This window comes from Ostreococcus lucimarinus, chromosome 10, assembly GCF_000092065.1.
Source record: "Ostreococcus lucimarinus CCE9901 chromosome 10, complete sequence".
NCBI classification, from domain to species: domain Eukaryota; kingdom Viridiplantae; phylum Chlorophyta; class Mamiellophyceae; order Mamiellales; family Bathycoccaceae; genus Ostreococcus; species Ostreococcus sp. 'lucimarinus'.
In genome coordinates this window covers 598,917-613,585 of record NC_009364.1, presented here as the reverse complement: position 1 = coordinate 613,585, position 14,669 = coordinate 598,917, and the positions used below count along the sequence as shown (strand labels likewise).

General features: G+C 61.4%; 11 protein-coding genes across 11 annotated transcripts; 5 read left to right on the top strand and 6 right to left on the bottom strand.

Moving 5' to 3' along the window:
- Nucleotides 1-370: 370 nt before the first annotated feature.
- OSTLU_25186 (predicted protein) lies at nt 371-1,806 on the bottom strand. The gene has a single exon (XM_001420013.1). The coding sequence runs from the start codon at nt 1,756-1,758 to the stop codon at nt 394-396; it is 1,365 nt and encodes a 454-aa protein (XP_001420050.1). The 5' UTR covers nt 1,759-1,806; the 3' UTR covers nt 371-393.
- A 97-nt stretch (nt 1,807-1,903) lies between these two features.
- Nucleotides 1,904-2,573, top strand: OSTLU_26326 (predicted protein). The gene is made up of 2 exons (XM_001420193.1): nt 1,904-2,067; nt 2,192-2,573. The coding sequence occupies exons 1-2, from the start codon at nt 1,924-1,926 to the stop codon at nt 2,543-2,545; spliced, it is 498 nt and encodes a 165-aa protein (XP_001420230.1). The 5' UTR covers nt 1,904-1,923; the 3' UTR covers nt 2,546-2,573.
- Nucleotides 2,574-2,639: 66 nt separating this feature from the next.
- Nucleotides 2,640-3,053, bottom strand: OSTLU_26325 (predicted protein; the record flags this gene model as incomplete). Its single annotated transcript, XM_001420012.1, has 1 exon — nt 2,640-3,053. The coding sequence occupies one exon, from the start codon at nt 3,051-3,053 to the stop codon at nt 2,640-2,642; it is 414 nt and encodes a 137-aa protein (XP_001420049.1).
- A 335-nt stretch (nt 3,054-3,388) lies between these two features.
- On the top strand, nt 3,389-3,832 carry OSTLU_26324 (predicted protein; the record flags this gene model as incomplete). The annotated part of the gene is made up of 1 exon (XM_001420192.1): nt 3,389-3,832. The coding sequence occupies one exon, from the start codon at nt 3,389-3,391 to the stop codon at nt 3,830-3,832; it is 444 nt and encodes a 147-aa protein (XP_001420229.1).
- A 252-nt stretch (nt 3,833-4,084) lies between these two features.
- On the top strand, nt 4,085-5,074 carry OSTLU_93398 (predicted protein; the record flags this gene model as incomplete). The annotated part of the gene is made up of 1 exon (XM_001420191.1): nt 4,085-5,074. One exon carries the CDS (start codon nt 4,085-4,087, stop codon nt 5,072-5,074), a length of 990 nt encoding a protein of 329 aa, XP_001420228.1.
- Nucleotides 5,075-5,149: 75 nt separating this feature from the next.
- Nucleotides 5,150-6,637, bottom strand: OSTLU_26322 (predicted protein; the record flags this gene model as incomplete). The annotated part of the gene is made up of 1 exon (XM_001420011.1): nt 5,150-6,637. The coding sequence occupies one exon, from the start codon at nt 6,635-6,637 to the stop codon at nt 5,150-5,152; it is 1,488 nt and encodes a 495-aa protein (XP_001420048.1).
- Nucleotides 6,638-6,872: 235 nt separating this feature from the next.
- OSTLU_93396 (predicted protein) lies at nt 6,873-8,387 on the bottom strand (the record flags this gene model as incomplete). Its single annotated transcript, XM_001420010.1, has 1 exon — nt 6,873-8,387. The coding sequence occupies one exon, from the start codon at nt 8,385-8,387 to the stop codon at nt 6,873-6,875; it is 1,515 nt and encodes a 504-aa protein (XP_001420047.1).
- Nucleotides 8,388-8,964: 577 nt separating this feature from the next.
- On the top strand, nt 8,965-9,150 carry OSTLU_9533 (predicted protein; the record flags this gene model as incomplete). The annotated part of the gene is made up of 1 exon (XM_001420190.1): nt 8,965-9,150. A coding segment is annotated over one exon (186 nt), but the record flags the coding sequence as incomplete, so codon positions are not given.
- Nucleotides 9,151-9,393: 243 nt separating this feature from the next.
- Nucleotides 9,394-10,365, bottom strand: OSTLU_26319 (predicted protein; the record flags this gene model as incomplete). The annotated part of the gene is made up of 1 exon (XM_001420009.1): nt 9,394-10,365. One exon carries the CDS (start codon nt 10,363-10,365, stop codon nt 9,394-9,396), a length of 972 nt encoding a protein of 323 aa, XP_001420046.1.
- A 381-nt stretch (nt 10,366-10,746) lies between these two features.
- OSTLU_26318 (DMT family transporter: drug/metabolite) lies at nt 10,747-12,114 on the top strand. Its single transcript, XM_001420189.1, has one exon. It carries the CDS (start codon nt 10,982-10,984, stop codon nt 12,083-12,085), a length of 1,104 nt encoding a protein of 367 aa, XP_001420226.1. The 5' UTR covers nt 10,747-10,981; the 3' UTR covers nt 12,086-12,114.
- Nucleotides 12,115-13,267: 1,153 nt separating this feature from the next.
- Nucleotides 13,268-14,623, bottom strand: OSTLU_37908 (predicted protein; the record flags this gene model as incomplete). Its single annotated transcript, XM_001420008.1, has 2 exons — nt 13,268-14,402; nt 14,484-14,623. Coding segments are annotated over 2 exons (1,275 nt in total), but the record flags the coding sequence as incomplete, so codon positions are not given.
- Between the last annotated feature and the right edge of the window lie 46 nt (nt 14,624-14,669).

The window sequence follows — 14,669 nt, the reverse complement described above, 5'->3', positions numbered from 1 at the left end:
CCCTAAACCCTAAACCCTAAACCCTAAACCCTAAACCCTAAACCCTAAACCCTAAACCCTAAACCCTAAACCCTAAACCCTAAACCCTAAACCCTAAACCCTAAACCCTAAACCCTAAACCCTAAACCCTAAACCCTAAACCCTAAACCCTAAACCCTAAACCCTAAACCCTAAACCCTAAACCCTAAACCCTAAACCCTAAACCCTAAACCCTAAACCCTAAACCCTAAAACCCTAAACCCTAGCGCGAACACTCGTTTCTTTCGTCTTTCGTTGTCTTCGCAAATGAGCAAATCATTTTCTATGTTTCTACGCTTTCGTTCAAGAAGCCCTGCGCCACGTGCGATTGATTAGCGCGGGGACGACGAGTCGCGTATTAATTACGTGTGTGTTTTACACCATGTCGCGCAGCGGCACGGGTTCTACCCGTCTACTTCTACGTCCGTAGCGACCTTTCACCGTGTACTTTTCGTACAACATCGGGAGTAATAGACAAATCGCGGGAATGCTAAAGACGGCCGCGAGGACGACGAACGCGATGCCTGCGGCGTTCAGTCTTGACTGCGCCGCGGCGAAAGCGGCCGTGCCGTCGGTGGCGTTTAACAGCCACAAGTGCGGGTCATCCGACGCGCGCAATAATATGGCGGTTTCCGCGTCGCGCGTCAACGCAAGCGTCTTTCGTACGACAGAAAGTGCGGGATACGCACCCGTCACTGGCGCTACGATGCGATGACGAATGATCGGATCGTATGCGTCGGCGCCGTCTTCGCTCGAGCGCGCCTCGCAACCAGCGCCGCCACCGCTCGTGTCTAAATCCCACTCCCCGCCAGAAGTCGCCTGAAGCTTGAGGCATATTCTATCGATGACGCTGTAAGTGTCACAGCCACCGTGGTTGGGGTATCCAGCGTGTTGGTACTTGCAAGTCTTCCAATTCGTGATTGGGAGAAACTCCTTGGTGAAAAGTTCAACGTTACGCACATCCAGAGCTTGCGCGCCGTCGTTTATGCGAAGTCTCAACGCACGCGTGCCCATTAATGCGCCCATGACCGCGGTATTGTTATACCCACTCGTGTACGAATGTATGTCAGCATCGGGATGAAGAATGTCGTGGATATCTGGCGCGTCTCTCGCGTCGAGCACGCCGTCTCGTATGAGCGAAGGAATGCCAAACGCCTCGAGCAAATCACCCCCCTCCAACGCGTATCGCAACGGTTCATACGTCGCGACGCCGAAATTCACACCCTCCTTCGTGCGCGTCGTCACCGCTCGCGTCGACACCCACGTCGGCTGCTCGGCGTCGGCGACGAGCGCCCACTCAAATTTAACGCGAGCAAACTTTTCGCGTTCACCGTCGTCCCAAGCCTCCACCACTCGCGCGTACGCTTCTCGCTGTCTAGCGAGCACGTTTGAATACGATGCTCTCCCGATAGAACTCACTCCTAATACCAATAAACACGCCGCCACCGCTCCCGAAGCGCACCCGCACCTCTCCGAGTCGCCGCCTCGCCGCCTCGCCGCTCGCGCGCGCCGCTCGCTCGACGCAGCGCTCGAACGGAACGTCGTAGACGCGAGAAAGCTCACTCGATCGACCTCGTCGTCGTAATCCATCCACTCACCGTCGGAATCGGCGTCGTCGGCGTCGTCGTACGTCCCATCATCATCGTCTTCTCGTTCGTACGCGCCTTCGAACGCGTCTCTGCGCCCCGACGTCGACGCGCGACGCTGACTCGTCGTCGTTCGAGTCATCCCACGACGCATGTGCGAGCGCCGCGCAACTCGCGACGATCGCCGTCGCCGTGTGACGCGCGCTCGCGAGTATCGCGCGTTCGGGCACAGTCCAATCACACACCTGGTGATTTTCAAAATTCCGACGACCGACAGCTGCTGCGCGCGACGGACGTCATCGCGCGACGCCGAGACACGATGAGCTCGAACGATAAGGAGAACGACGAAGAACGAACGACGACGACGACGACGAGTCCGTCGAAGACGTTCTCGAAGAGCGCTTCCGTGGGGACGAGCGTGCTGAAGCAAAAATACGCCGCGCTCATGGAGTCGAGAAACAAGGTGGGTGTGACGACGACGCGATTTGAATGAACGACGACCGTCTGAGGACGACGAACGAACGCGATGGTGCGAATCAAATCCGAGACTGACGCAACGAGTCTTCGCGTCCCTCGTCGTCGCGCAGTACAAGGAAGAGTCTGAAGAGGCTAAGCGCAACGTCAAGGCGCTCGAGAAGCGCGTGGTGCAGCTCGAAGCCGAACTCGCTTCACCGACGAATCCGGACTCGCTCGCGGTGGAGCTGGCGGAAGTCCGCGCGCAGTTAGAAGTCGCGAGCGCGGCGCTGAGAGCGGAAAAGAATCGCTCGATGAAGAGCGAAGGTCGCGCCGAACGCGTCGCGAAACTCGAACGCGATTTGGACGAAATGGTCGCGGCGCGCGCGCGGCACACGGCGACGACGCTCGCGTTGGGCGCGTGCGCTGGGGCCATCATCGCGTGCGGGGCGCTCGCGGTATACGCCAAGTATCGTCGATCAATGTAATGACGAAAGCTACGAGGGCTACATATTTATCTATTCGTCTACTCTACGTTCTACGCGTCGTCGCGACGCCTCTCCGTCGACTCGCTCGCCACCGCTACGGCGGCGTTTCGCCCAGGAATTTTCGGCGGATTTCCAACGCCTTTCCGTACGCGCGCATGTCCAACCCATCCATCGCGCGCACGACGCGCGCGCGTATCTCAAACAGTGCTTCGTCGCCGACGCGTCTCGCCTCGCCAATGACGCACACGCGCGATCCGGTGCGAACGGCGCCATCGAACGCGCTGTCCTCGTCTCGTCGCACGGCGCTGAAGTCAACGTCGATGTGTACGTCGTCAGCACCAGACGCACTCTTCGACGTCGCTCGCAGCGTCCCGCGCTCGGTGTCAGTATCGAAACGCTCGAGCACTCCCAACGTGCGAATCGAAACTTCGTGCCCGTCCGCCTCCTTGGCGCGGCGTGCGCACTCGTCCAGGGTACATATCACCCCGTGCCCGATCGTAGCGTCCATGCTTCGCACCGCGCGCACCGTCGTCGCCTCCCGTTGCGCGTCGCCGAATGATGCGCGCGCGTCCCGATTGGGCGGCGACGCGCCGCACACGGCGGCGCGTCTTCGCGCGCATGGACGATCGTAAACGAGACGCGCGCGCGCGTTTCGAACAGCGCAAACGACTCGACAAGCGATGGCAGCGCACACCGACGATGACGACGACGACGATGACACAAAGGCGAAGCGAAGGCGACGCAACGTCGACGACGCAAAGGCGAAGCAAAGACGAACGGCGACGCGGTGATGATGTGAGGGAGGACGAGGAGACGCGCGATGACGACGAAGACGACCGCGCGATGTCGCGCGGGGCGGATTTAGACGAACTCTTGCGCGATGCCGCGACGCAGTGTTTGCCTCGACCGCGCGCGGCGGCGGCGCACTTCGACGCGAGTTGGAGCGTGGACGCGCTTCAAGACGCGGAAAGATTATTACTGCACGGCGCGAACGCGCGAGCGTCGACGTCAACGGTTGCGAAGGATATCGCCGAGGCGATGACGCTCGATCGCGACGATATACGCGCACATTTGAACTCGCTCGGATTGGCGCGTTTGCTCGGTTTGAGCGACGAGTACGACGAATTCGTAGACGGCGACGGTCGGGGTGCACAGAGCGAGGCGTCCGAGGTCGTCGAAGAGCGGCATAAACACGAAATGAGACCAATCGTCGAGCCGACGGCACCACCGAAACCCGTCGTCGCGAACGACGATGATTGGCTTGACGAACTCTTGGACGGCGAATAAAAGTTGGTTGCGAATGAATATGTAGATAGATAGTAAGTTGTAGCACTCTAGCGCACGCGTTCAAACGCGACGACGACGACAGGTGTGTTGTCGCCGCGTCTTCCGCGCCGCCGCCGTCGTCCTTGTCACGAGTAGTTCGCAGCAGCACCCAGCACAGGCATCGCACTATCGCACTGGTTGAACTGAAAAAAGCACAACCCTAGGCACGAGGTCGTGCGGGCGTTCGGGCGGGCGGTCATAAAGCGTCGCGCCATGGGCGGGGCGTCGCGCGCGCTACGCGATGCGTCGGCGGGCGAAGCGTTCGGATTAGCGCTCATCGCGGGGACGTTACACGCGCTCACGGGACCCGATCACTTGGCGGGCGTGTTCGCGGTGGCGACGAGCGCGCGACGCGTCGAACGGGCGCGACGGTTGGCGGACGGCGACGACGACGACGACGAAGACGACGCGCGTCGTCGACGCGACCTCGCGTGGGCGTGCGCGAGACAAGGCGCGCGATGGGGCTCGGGACACGCCCTAGGGCTCGCGCTCGTGGGTGGAATCGTGTTGGCGTGCGAAGACCGAGTGGACGAAGACGCGCTGGGGGCGGCGAGCGACTTCGTCGTCGGGTTCGCGATGATTTGGTTAGGATTGGCGACGTTAAGGAGCGCGTGGCGATGGGACCGAAAACAAAGGCACGCCAAGGCGCACGTCGAAGATGAAGCGGCGCGCGATGACGATCTGGCGCACGCCGAGGATGGCGCGACGGCGGGCGCGCGGAACGCCGTCGCCGTCGTCGTCGTGGCGGGGAGCGCCGCACACGCCGAGGCGCACGCATTGGGAGTCTCCCACGAGCACGCGCACAAGAACGACGTTCACGGTACGCGCGAAATCCACGGCGAAGCGATTTCCGAGCGTCGTTCGCTTTGGAATCGCATGCGAGACATGGTCGGCGAGGAGTCGACGCGCGAAGGTAAATTCGCGGCGTTCGGCGTCGGAGTCGCGCACGGCGTTTCGGGCGTTTCGGGCGTGGTTTACGTTCTCCCAGCCGCGTTTCTCGCAGATTCCACGCGCGTGGCGTTGTATATTTTCGGTTTCGTCGTCTCTAGCGTCGCAGCGATGACTGCGTTGGCGTTTCTTCTCGGTTTGCTTCCCAGGAGCGCCGCCGTGGCGTTTCGCTTCTCCGTCGTGAGCGGCATCTCGGCGCTCGTCGTCGGCGTGATCTGGGTCGCGCTCGTCGCGACCGGTAAGCTCGATTTATGATCGACGTGTCAAGTTCGCGTCGTTAGCGTTGAGTTTAGATGGTTTAGATTTAGATTTTAGATTTACAGTAGAGAATTACTCTCCGCTTCGCCACGAGCGCGCGACATCGCGATCCGTAGGATCGAGCGGTGTCTCGATACCATCGCGAGCGGCGACGTCGATGATCTCTTCTTCTTCCGTCGTGTCGTAAGCGTCGTATCGAGCGTGAAAAATCCACGGCATCGTCTCCGCCATTCGCGACGCAGGGTCGACGAGGGGCGCGCAAAATGTCGTCACGGCTCTGGTCAAGCACACTTGAGACACTAGTAGGGGTAACATGAAGACGCCCATGGTGATTTGGAACGCGACATCGATGTCATCATCGTCCCAAAACTTGGTCGTGATGTCGGTGTAAGTCGTGAGGAACACGCGATGAAGCAAATAGGCTGTGAGCGTCCGCGATCCCAATTCCGTGAAGAAGTACTCCTCCGTCGGCACGACGCTCATGAACGCCACTGAGGCCAAAGCGACGACGAGATAAAGCACGACGCGCCAAAGGGCCTCGATGATCGGATGGTACCACTTGGTTACCCCATAAGGAGAGACGACGAGCAGCCACTCTTGCACTTCGCCGAAAGGCTCGCCGAGAACATCCGACAGCATAAACGCGCCAAAAACGACGCCGAGAACGCCATATCCCGCGGCGAAGCGCATCCAAGGCCTGCTAAGATGCATGAATCGCCTCAAAATCTCGTCCACGTGCTCACGCTTTACTAAAACTAACCCAGCGTAGAAGTATATGGCGTATGCGCACACGCGTTGCCAATCCAAAAACGCCAATCCATTCTTCGTCGACGGCGTATCAGTGAAACCGACGGCGATGGCTAATACGCACACGATTGCGTAGATTGTGCTATCTCTCAGCGCCCCAAGGAGTAATACGCTGTTTCGCCACACCCACAGTGCGATCAGGAACCACGTGACGCCGACGGGTGACCACCATTGCAGCGGTGATACGTCTGAATACGACACCGCGACGTACAACGCTTGCCAAAACACCCACCCTCCTATCAGCGTGGACGTCGACTTTTGCACGCGCGCGAGCATCACCGAGGCGTTGGCGTCGTATCCTCTCGCGATTTCCAACCACGACTTGCTCTGGAATCCCGCCAGAGCGGTAAAAAGAGGCATGCTAAACGTCGCCAGCGTGAGATAGAGCGCTCGAATCCACGGCAACGCCGGCTCCATCACGTCGAGTTTAGTTCGCCGCACGCTCGCGCTCTCGGCATTCACGATCGTGGCTGTCGCTAAAAAGTCATCCAAAGCGTGCACCCACACCACGCACGTGATCAACAAGTATTTCGCGTTCTCAATGTACGTCGACCGTCGCTCGTCTTCTTCGCTCAGCGTCGGTTTCGGCGCCGCCGGTCGCGCTCGCCGCCGCGTCTTCGCTCCATCGCTCCCGTCGCTCCCGTCGCTCCCGTACGTATTCACCGGCCGCGTGGTGATCGGATCCGTCGTCTCTTGCCCTCGACCAAGTCCACGATCGAGCAGGGATGACAAAAAGCCCAACGCCCCGTCCATCGCGCTCGACGGGGGTGTTACGTCGCGCGCGCGCGCGGAGGGCGACACAGACGGCGCTCGAGCACGCACGCACTCGCGTTCAAGTCGAGCGCGTTCGGACGAACGACTTTTCGCCTCGCGCGCGAACTCGCGGGCGTCGAGCACTGAGGACAGGGTGCTCGCTCGCGCGGCTTGCGGCGAACGCGGCGGCGATTGACGTTGACTACGACTACAACGCGCTACGATGGCTAATAAATCAATACGCTCGAGAGAACGGAACTAGTGCCAGGGGAAATCGTCCGCACGTCGCGCACGCTCGAGCGACGGCGACGGCCACCGCGCCAAGCCAAGCGCCCGCTTGGCGAGCGAACGGTTGCAAGACGTCGCCGAAGGATCGACAGGTGGGGACGATTGTGGCGAATTCGACGCCGTGCAAGGCTCGAGTGCGCAAGTCAACGCTCTGCGGAAACGCGTAGGGGGTCCACAGACGCACGAGGACGTCGTCGGTCGGGAACGCGAGAAGCGTCGACGCAGCGAATACCATGACCAAGCGCACGAGCACGGTGCCCGCGTGGAGAACCAAGTACGACATGTAATAGAAGAATACCGTGGGAAAGAGCAGCAAGAGCGGTGGTAACGTGAGTGTGCCCACGACGACTTCTTCGACCGTGCGCGGTCGGGCATCCGCGAGCGGGGCCTTGAAACCTTTCGGTGGTAGCTTCGGGTTGATGAAGCGTCGATAGAGAAATCGCACGCATCGCAGCTGGGCGGTGATGAAGAGCGAGCTGTACACGTGCAGGGCGCTGATGTGCGAGGTAAATATCGTCATCGTGTCCGCGGCGATGGCGAACACCATGGAAGCTCCGAATATACCGCCGTGTCGAAGCGAAAACGACACGAAACCGAGGTACGCTTTGACCGCGCTGCTGGATTCATAGGCGCCGGAGAGCGTGCTCGCGAAGCCGACGCCGAGCGATCCCAGAGCCCGAGCCAACGGCACGTGCAACTTGACGCCGAGCGGATCGCCGTGGGAGATCCATCGCGCGTTAGTCTCTATGACTCGTGTGCCGAGAAGATCTCGCGATCCCGGTCGAGTGCCCCAGCCACCGACGGCGACACGCTCGAGCGCGAACGACACATCACGCGAGTCGCGCACGCGTGCGACGCAAACGCCCGCGAAGATGTCGACGGCAACTTGCACCGCGCGCGCCACGAGACGGCGCTTATCAAGTCTACTAGATCGTCGCCAATCCATACCATCACGGACGAGAAGCGAGCGAGCGAGCACTAAACGCGCGCGCAAGACGCACGCGCTGGCGGACACCTCGCACACGCTTCGCGTCGTCACGCCGCCGCCCCATCGCGCCTCGGTGCCGAGACTTTTGATGCACTTGTAATCCAAGCCTCGCAACGCCGCATCGATCACGGCGACGATCGCGCGCGACACGATCGACAATGATGAGGGCGCAGACGAGCTGGACCCAACGTCGTGCTCCACGAATCCGTTCGCCGCTCGGCCAGCGTCGTTCAAATCCGCCAACGCGAGCTCGAACGCGCACGCCGCGCCGTCCTCGGAGACATAATCCCCTCCCAATGTCATCACCATCAACGGTGGGTCCGGCATTGGACACAATATCACTACCGCGTTATCCGCGCGCACCCACCGTCCGTCCGGTCGCCGAACGCGCGCAGACGCGCGAGGCGCCTCATCCCACGCGCGTCCCACGCGCATCGTCACGAAGCACGCGCACTCGTCGTCGTCGTCACCCATTTCGTCATCGTCGTCGTCGTCGTCCCCGAACACGATTTCCATGACACGAACGAGCTTTTTCACACGCCCGCCTTCTTCCTGCGCTCCATGCGCGCCTCGATCGCGTCGTCTCCGACGCGGTCGTTCCGTCGCCCGCCACGCCACGACATCCGCGCCTCGACCATCTCCCCTCGCCCGTCGCGTCCCGTACACGTCCAGCGGCACCGGCGCCGCGGTATCACCCGTTCGCGACTGTCGCATCCACGTCCGTCGCAGATGATCGTGCGGCACGAAGACGCGCACGACGACGCGCGACGACGACGACGCAACGACCTCGGTGTCGGCGCGCATTTTGTCGCTCGAGCGCGCGCGACGACGACGACGACGCGCGACGACGCGGGCCGAGTCATCGCCGTCGACGCGCATGAAAGCGTTGTCGCTATCGCCGCGCGACGGCGCGCACGCGCGGTCGAATGGCGCGCGCGCGTGCGACGCGATGGGTTGGGCTGGTTCGCGATGGGCTTGGTTCGCGCGACGTCGCCCGTGATATCGCGACGCCATGTCCACGCCCTCGCACCGCGCGTCGACGAGTTACGCCCCCGAGCGCGGGGTGTTCCCGCTCGACCACTTCCACGAGTGCGACGCGAGCAAGACGCGATACTTGGAGTGTTTGGCGCGACGCGAGCGCGACGCGACGGCGTGCGCGACGCTGTCCAAGGCGTACTTAGAGTGTAGAATGGCGCGAGAGCTCATGGCGCGAGAGGATTTGACGCAATTGGGGTTTCGAAGCGAGCACGCGCGTTCGAGCGCGGCGCGCGCGCGCGAGACGACGGCGAAGGAGGCGAACGAGGCAAAAACGGACGACGAGGCGCCGCGCATCGCCGGGTTGCGAGGAGGGAAATAGCGACGCGAAACGAAGCGTCGGCGTAGCGGGATGAATTAGCGTGTAGTGATGATGCGAGAAGCGCATATCGTCGGCGTCGTCGTCGTTGCGTTTGAACGCGTGCGCTACTATGATTTGGATTTGCTACGTTTCCGCTGCCGCCATCACGGCGAGCGGCTGGCCGACGAACCAAAAGCTCGCCGCGATGCGACGCGAAGCGTCGCGCGCGCGCGGTTCCACGGCGTGTGGCACGCGTGCCGACGCGAACAGAACTAAACGATCGCGAGTCGGCGTTAAACGAACCTCTTTCGTTTCGTGACCTGGGAACAGGACCATCGCGCCTCCTTCTTCGGGCGTCGACGATATCGGATAGTACACGACGGACAACGCTCGCGGGTCGATATCGGGTCCGCAATTGTCAACGTGTGATACAAAACCACGCGCACCAGGGGCGTACACGCTCAGCATGGCATTACTCACGTACGAATCCACCGGCGCAAGCGGTGGCGCCGACGATAATCCATGCGATGTCGTCGCGAAGGCGCTGAAGAGCGGACGCAACACGGTCACGCGTAAAAATTGCGCGAACGCTCCAACCATATCTCGCTCATCTCCTTTGAGCCAAGCGATGGTGTCATCGCGTATTTTATCTACCGTTGCATCGCCTAGGATGCGCCTTTCGCTCTGATCGAGCTCTCCTTTGCTGAAAGTCCTCGCGTCCTCGTCCTCGTCGACGAAATTCGCGAGCGCGTGCCGAATCGCGCTCGCCATCGGCTCGCCGACGAGTCCATCCACGATAGCGTATCCAGTACGTCTGACCTCAATCGCCGCCGCTACGAGCTTGGCGTCGAGCGCGGGCGTGTTATGAGTCAGTGTCCACGGCGTCGCACTTTTTGCGTCTTCGATGCGGTTGGCGGAGAAATCGAGGTGTCGAAGCTCGATGGATCCGTCCAATAACTCTCTCACTCGCGCATAGCTCTCGCGCGCGCTGTGATACGGCACTAAACCTTTTTCGGCGGCGCGTACTTTCACGTTTGTGATCGCCGCGAGGTGCTCCGCGCTCCGCGCGCGTTCGAGCTCGTACCCAAACGCCGTCGCAAGCGCGCCAGCAGACATGAACGCGCCTGAGCGATACTTCACGGGCAGCGTCGCTTTCAGTCGCTCGCACGCGCGAACTAACGACTCCCTCTCGCGTGCGATCGTCGCTCCGTCGTCGTCGCACGCGCGCAACGCTTCTCGTAGTCCCTTGCAGTAGTGCACAAGCGCGCGCTCCTGGCCACGTTCCGTCGTCCCGTCGTCGTCGCCTTCGACGTCGATCGCGGCGCGCGCGCCCGAAGTAGACGCCGACGTCGTCGATGCGCACCGCGCGGTGCGCGCCGCGGTCGCGCGCGCGATGACGCGAGGCGCGATGGCGCGCACCACCATGTCGCAGTGTGACGGTTGGTTCGCGCGCGCCCATCGCGCCCAGCACGACGCGACGCATTCCGCATTCGGCGACGACGGTGCGGTCGCGCGCGCGATGACGACGCGCGCGATGACGACGACCGGGACGGCGATGACGATGACCGGGACGACGGCGCTTCGACATCGACATCGACGTCGACGTCGACATCGACATCGTCGCGGTGTCGGTGCTGTTCGCGTCGCGACGCACGCGCGAGAGACGTGGGCGTCGGAGACACCGTCGACGAGCGGACGAGACGAGCGCGAGCGCGATCGTCGTCATCACGCGATGTCCGCGCGCGGACGGCGTCGACGCGACGCACCGCGAGCTCGAGCGACGGGGACGGGGACGGAGACGGGGACGGAGACGGAGCGGGACGACGAAGGCGGCGAGGACCGAGGCAAAGGCGAGGACGAAGGTGCGATCGATCCCGCGACGGCGAGATTGCTTTTATTTTGTGTGCCATTGTTGTGGGCCACGTACGCGCCCGCGCTGCGCTACGTGTTCGTTTCGGAGACACCGCCTGGTTCGGCGGCGCTTTCGCTCGCGCGCATCGGCTTGGCGCAGTTGCCGTTCGTTCCGGCGCTGCTCTCGACGATGGAGCGATCGAAATCGGCGCGCCCAGGGGAAAAAGTCGAGGCCGATCGCGCGATTAGCGCCGCAGTCGAGCTCGGGTTGTTCAACGCCCTCGGAACGTCGTTACAGGCGTGGGGATTAGAGCATACGTCGTCGACGCACAGCGGCTTCATCATGGGCTCGGTCAACGTCCTCGTTCCGGCGCTCGCCGTGCTTCAGGGCGATAGAGTGAGTCGAGAGACGTGGGCGGCGTGCTTGATGACATTCGTCGGCGTACTCGTGATCGGCTTGGATTCAGTCTCGAGCGGTGACGGTACGACGGCGTCGGAGTTGGCCGTGCAAGGTGACGGCGCGGCGTTTGCGTCGGCGGCGTGTTACGCGGCGCTGACGCTGCGCGCGGGCAAGTACGCCAAGGAGTTCAGTGCTTCGGAGTTGATGGGTACGAAGACGTTGGTCATGCTGATGTTCATGGGTACGTGGTATGCACGCACTGTTTTCGGCGGTGGATCCGCCGAAGACGCGTCGTTTGCGTTTTTAGCTTCGCCCATCGTCGCCGCCGCCGTCGTGTACAGCGCCTTCATCCCGGGCGCGTTGGCGAATTACATTCAGTTGAAAGGACAGGCGGGCGTGTCGGCGTCTGAGGCACAAGTCATTTATGCGAGCACCCCCGCGTTCAACGCTCTGGTGTCCGTGTTGGCGCTCGGTGAGACGCTCACAAAGTCAACGATAATCGGAGGCGCAGTGATTCTCGTCGCGTCGCTCGCCTCATTCTTCGTCGACGAAGAGGCCGACGAAGAGGTGGACAAGGGGTCGTAGTGTTTCGAAGTTAGTTGGCCACGCGCTCGCTAGAAGTGTTGCTGTAATCTACAATGTCGTTGTATGCTGCATCTAGGTTTTGCCGTCCTCGTCGCTCGCCGGTGCTTTGTCCTTGCTAGACTTTTGTCGCGTCGGTTTGGTTTGATTCGTCGCAAACGCTGAGTTTGGCGAGACGCTGAACTGACTCGCGCTCGCAAAATTCGGTGCGCTCCCGACGGAAAACGCGGCGGCTACGCTGGAGAGTGAGTTGACGACAGGTGGTATCGCTTGACGCGTGGGCATCGCTATCGTCGTCGTCGAGTTCGCCTGTTTCTTCGTCGGCGCGTCTTCCATCTCTAAATCGTCCATCTCGCCGAACGTTGGATCCCAATCCGCGCCCTCTGCGTGATCGTCGTCGATCGGACTCGGCGATGCAACCGGTGGCGAGATCATGGACTCGTGTACTGTTTGAAGCGTTTTCAAACTATCGCGCGACGCCGACGCCGACGCTGAAGCGCTCCACATCCCGCCGCCCACGCCGTGGAAGGACGTCCCCGGCTTGGCGTGACGAGCGTCCATACCGCGCGCGAAAGCCACGCCGCGCGGGCCGAGTGGACTTGCAGGCGGGAGCTGCACCGCTGCCGCTGCCTGTGCCGCGCGTGCCGCGTGTGATGTCGACAAACCCATACTCGACAATTGGTGTGTCGGCGGCGAGACGCCAAAGTGAAGCGGGTGCATCGCCGCGCTGTTCGTGGCGTGCGGCGAACCAATGAAGGAGCCGGACAGCAAGGACGAGGGCGAATTGAACGACCCTCCGGATGAACCGACGACGAAAGGTGGATAACCACCGCCAAGTCCACCGCCCGGCGACATCGGGATGCTTCCGGGAGACATCGCCGCGATGGCCGCGGCGGCGTGCGCGTGCGCCGCCGCTTGCGCTTGCAGCATCGCTCCGTTGAACGCTTCGGCGACAACGGGATTGACAACATTCGGCGTGATTGGTTGTATCGGCGGTGCTGATCCAGACGCAGAACTTGCGGCGAAAGCGGCGGCCAAACCACCGACTGGAATCGCCGGCGGCGTCGGCGGCACGACGTCGGCCATCGGCGGAACGTCGCGCGGGATGGGCTTCTTCTTCTTCTTGACTGGCTCGCCCGAAGAAATCTTGGCCGCTTCCTTCGCCGCCACGCGCTGCAACTCTTCGCGCTCTTCTGGTGTCGTGCGCTCAGGAATTGGCTTCGGCGCAAACGGCTCGTCGAATGGCTCGCCCGTTATGAACGGATGTTTCAACGCCTGCGCCGGCGTCCAGCGCACCGCGGGATCGATCTCCATCATGCCGGTGAGTAAATCGTAGAACGCCGAACGCTCGACCATTCGAGCTTTCTTCTCCGCGTCTACGGCGGCGTGGTCGTTAGGATCCACTTTGGATGACTGGTACGGTATACTCGCTATGATGTCCGAAAACTCAGTGTACTTGAAATACTTTTTCCCCATCGCCGCGCGCCTGCCAGAGCGCGCCTCGAATTCTCGTAGCGAGAGAAGCTTGTATCGCGACGTACCACCGCCGGAAGAAGACGCCAACGAAGACGAGCTCTCGTCGAACCCGATATCTACTCGCGTGAAAAACTTGTTGGTGTTCGGCGCCTTGGCGAGCATGTCCGCCGGGGGCGTTCCTATCGTTTCGCAAATGCGGCTCAGCAAGTCATACTCGCTCGAACCCGGAAAGATCGGTAAGCCTAAAAACAATTCCGCGGCGACGCACCCTAGAGACCACATATCGATGGGCATTCCATACGACATCCCCAAAAACACTTCCGGCGAGCGGTAGAAACGACTTTGGATGTACTGATACACCGTCCTGTTTTGAAAACACGCGCTGCCGAAATCAACTAGTTTGACTTGAAACGAGTCGTCGCGGCACAACAAAATGTTCTCGGGCTTGATGTCGCAGTGGACCACGTGGGCGTCTCTGAGCAAATCCAAAGCGCCGAGCAATTGTTTCATCATCCCACGAATCGCCCCGAGATGTAATCCTTTAAACTTGTTCTTCCTCAGCAGCTCGTAGAGGTTCATTCCCAACAGCTCAAAAACCAGACAGAGGTGGTTGTGGCAGACAAAGTAATCCATCAAGTCCACGATCACCGACCCCGACGGTCGATCGCCGCACTTTGTGTTCAACGTTCGTAAGATGCCGATTTCGACGTGCGCTTGGTGAAAATACGCGGGGTGATTCTTAATCACCTTGAGAGCTCTCGTCTGACCGTCGGCGCTAGACGCCGCGGCGACGACTTGCCCGAACGTACCGGATCCGAGAGAGTCGAGCACAGTGTACGTCGTACTCTCATCCGACATGTCTTCGTCATCCCTCGGATGGTGCCCTTTGTGATGGTGCCCAGTCGTCGTGGCGTTCGCCGCCGACCCGACGCGCTCGCCGAGCTCTTCGCCGGTGCGAATGATTAAGTCGTCGTTCGCGTTGTCTCTTCCATCGTTCGATCGCGGCGACGACGGTTTGCTCAACACGCGGCTTTGTCCCTTCGCTAACGCGGTTTCAGTCGCCATCGCACGCTCGCGACGCCGCGAGACGCGAGGGAATCACGCGCGCGAT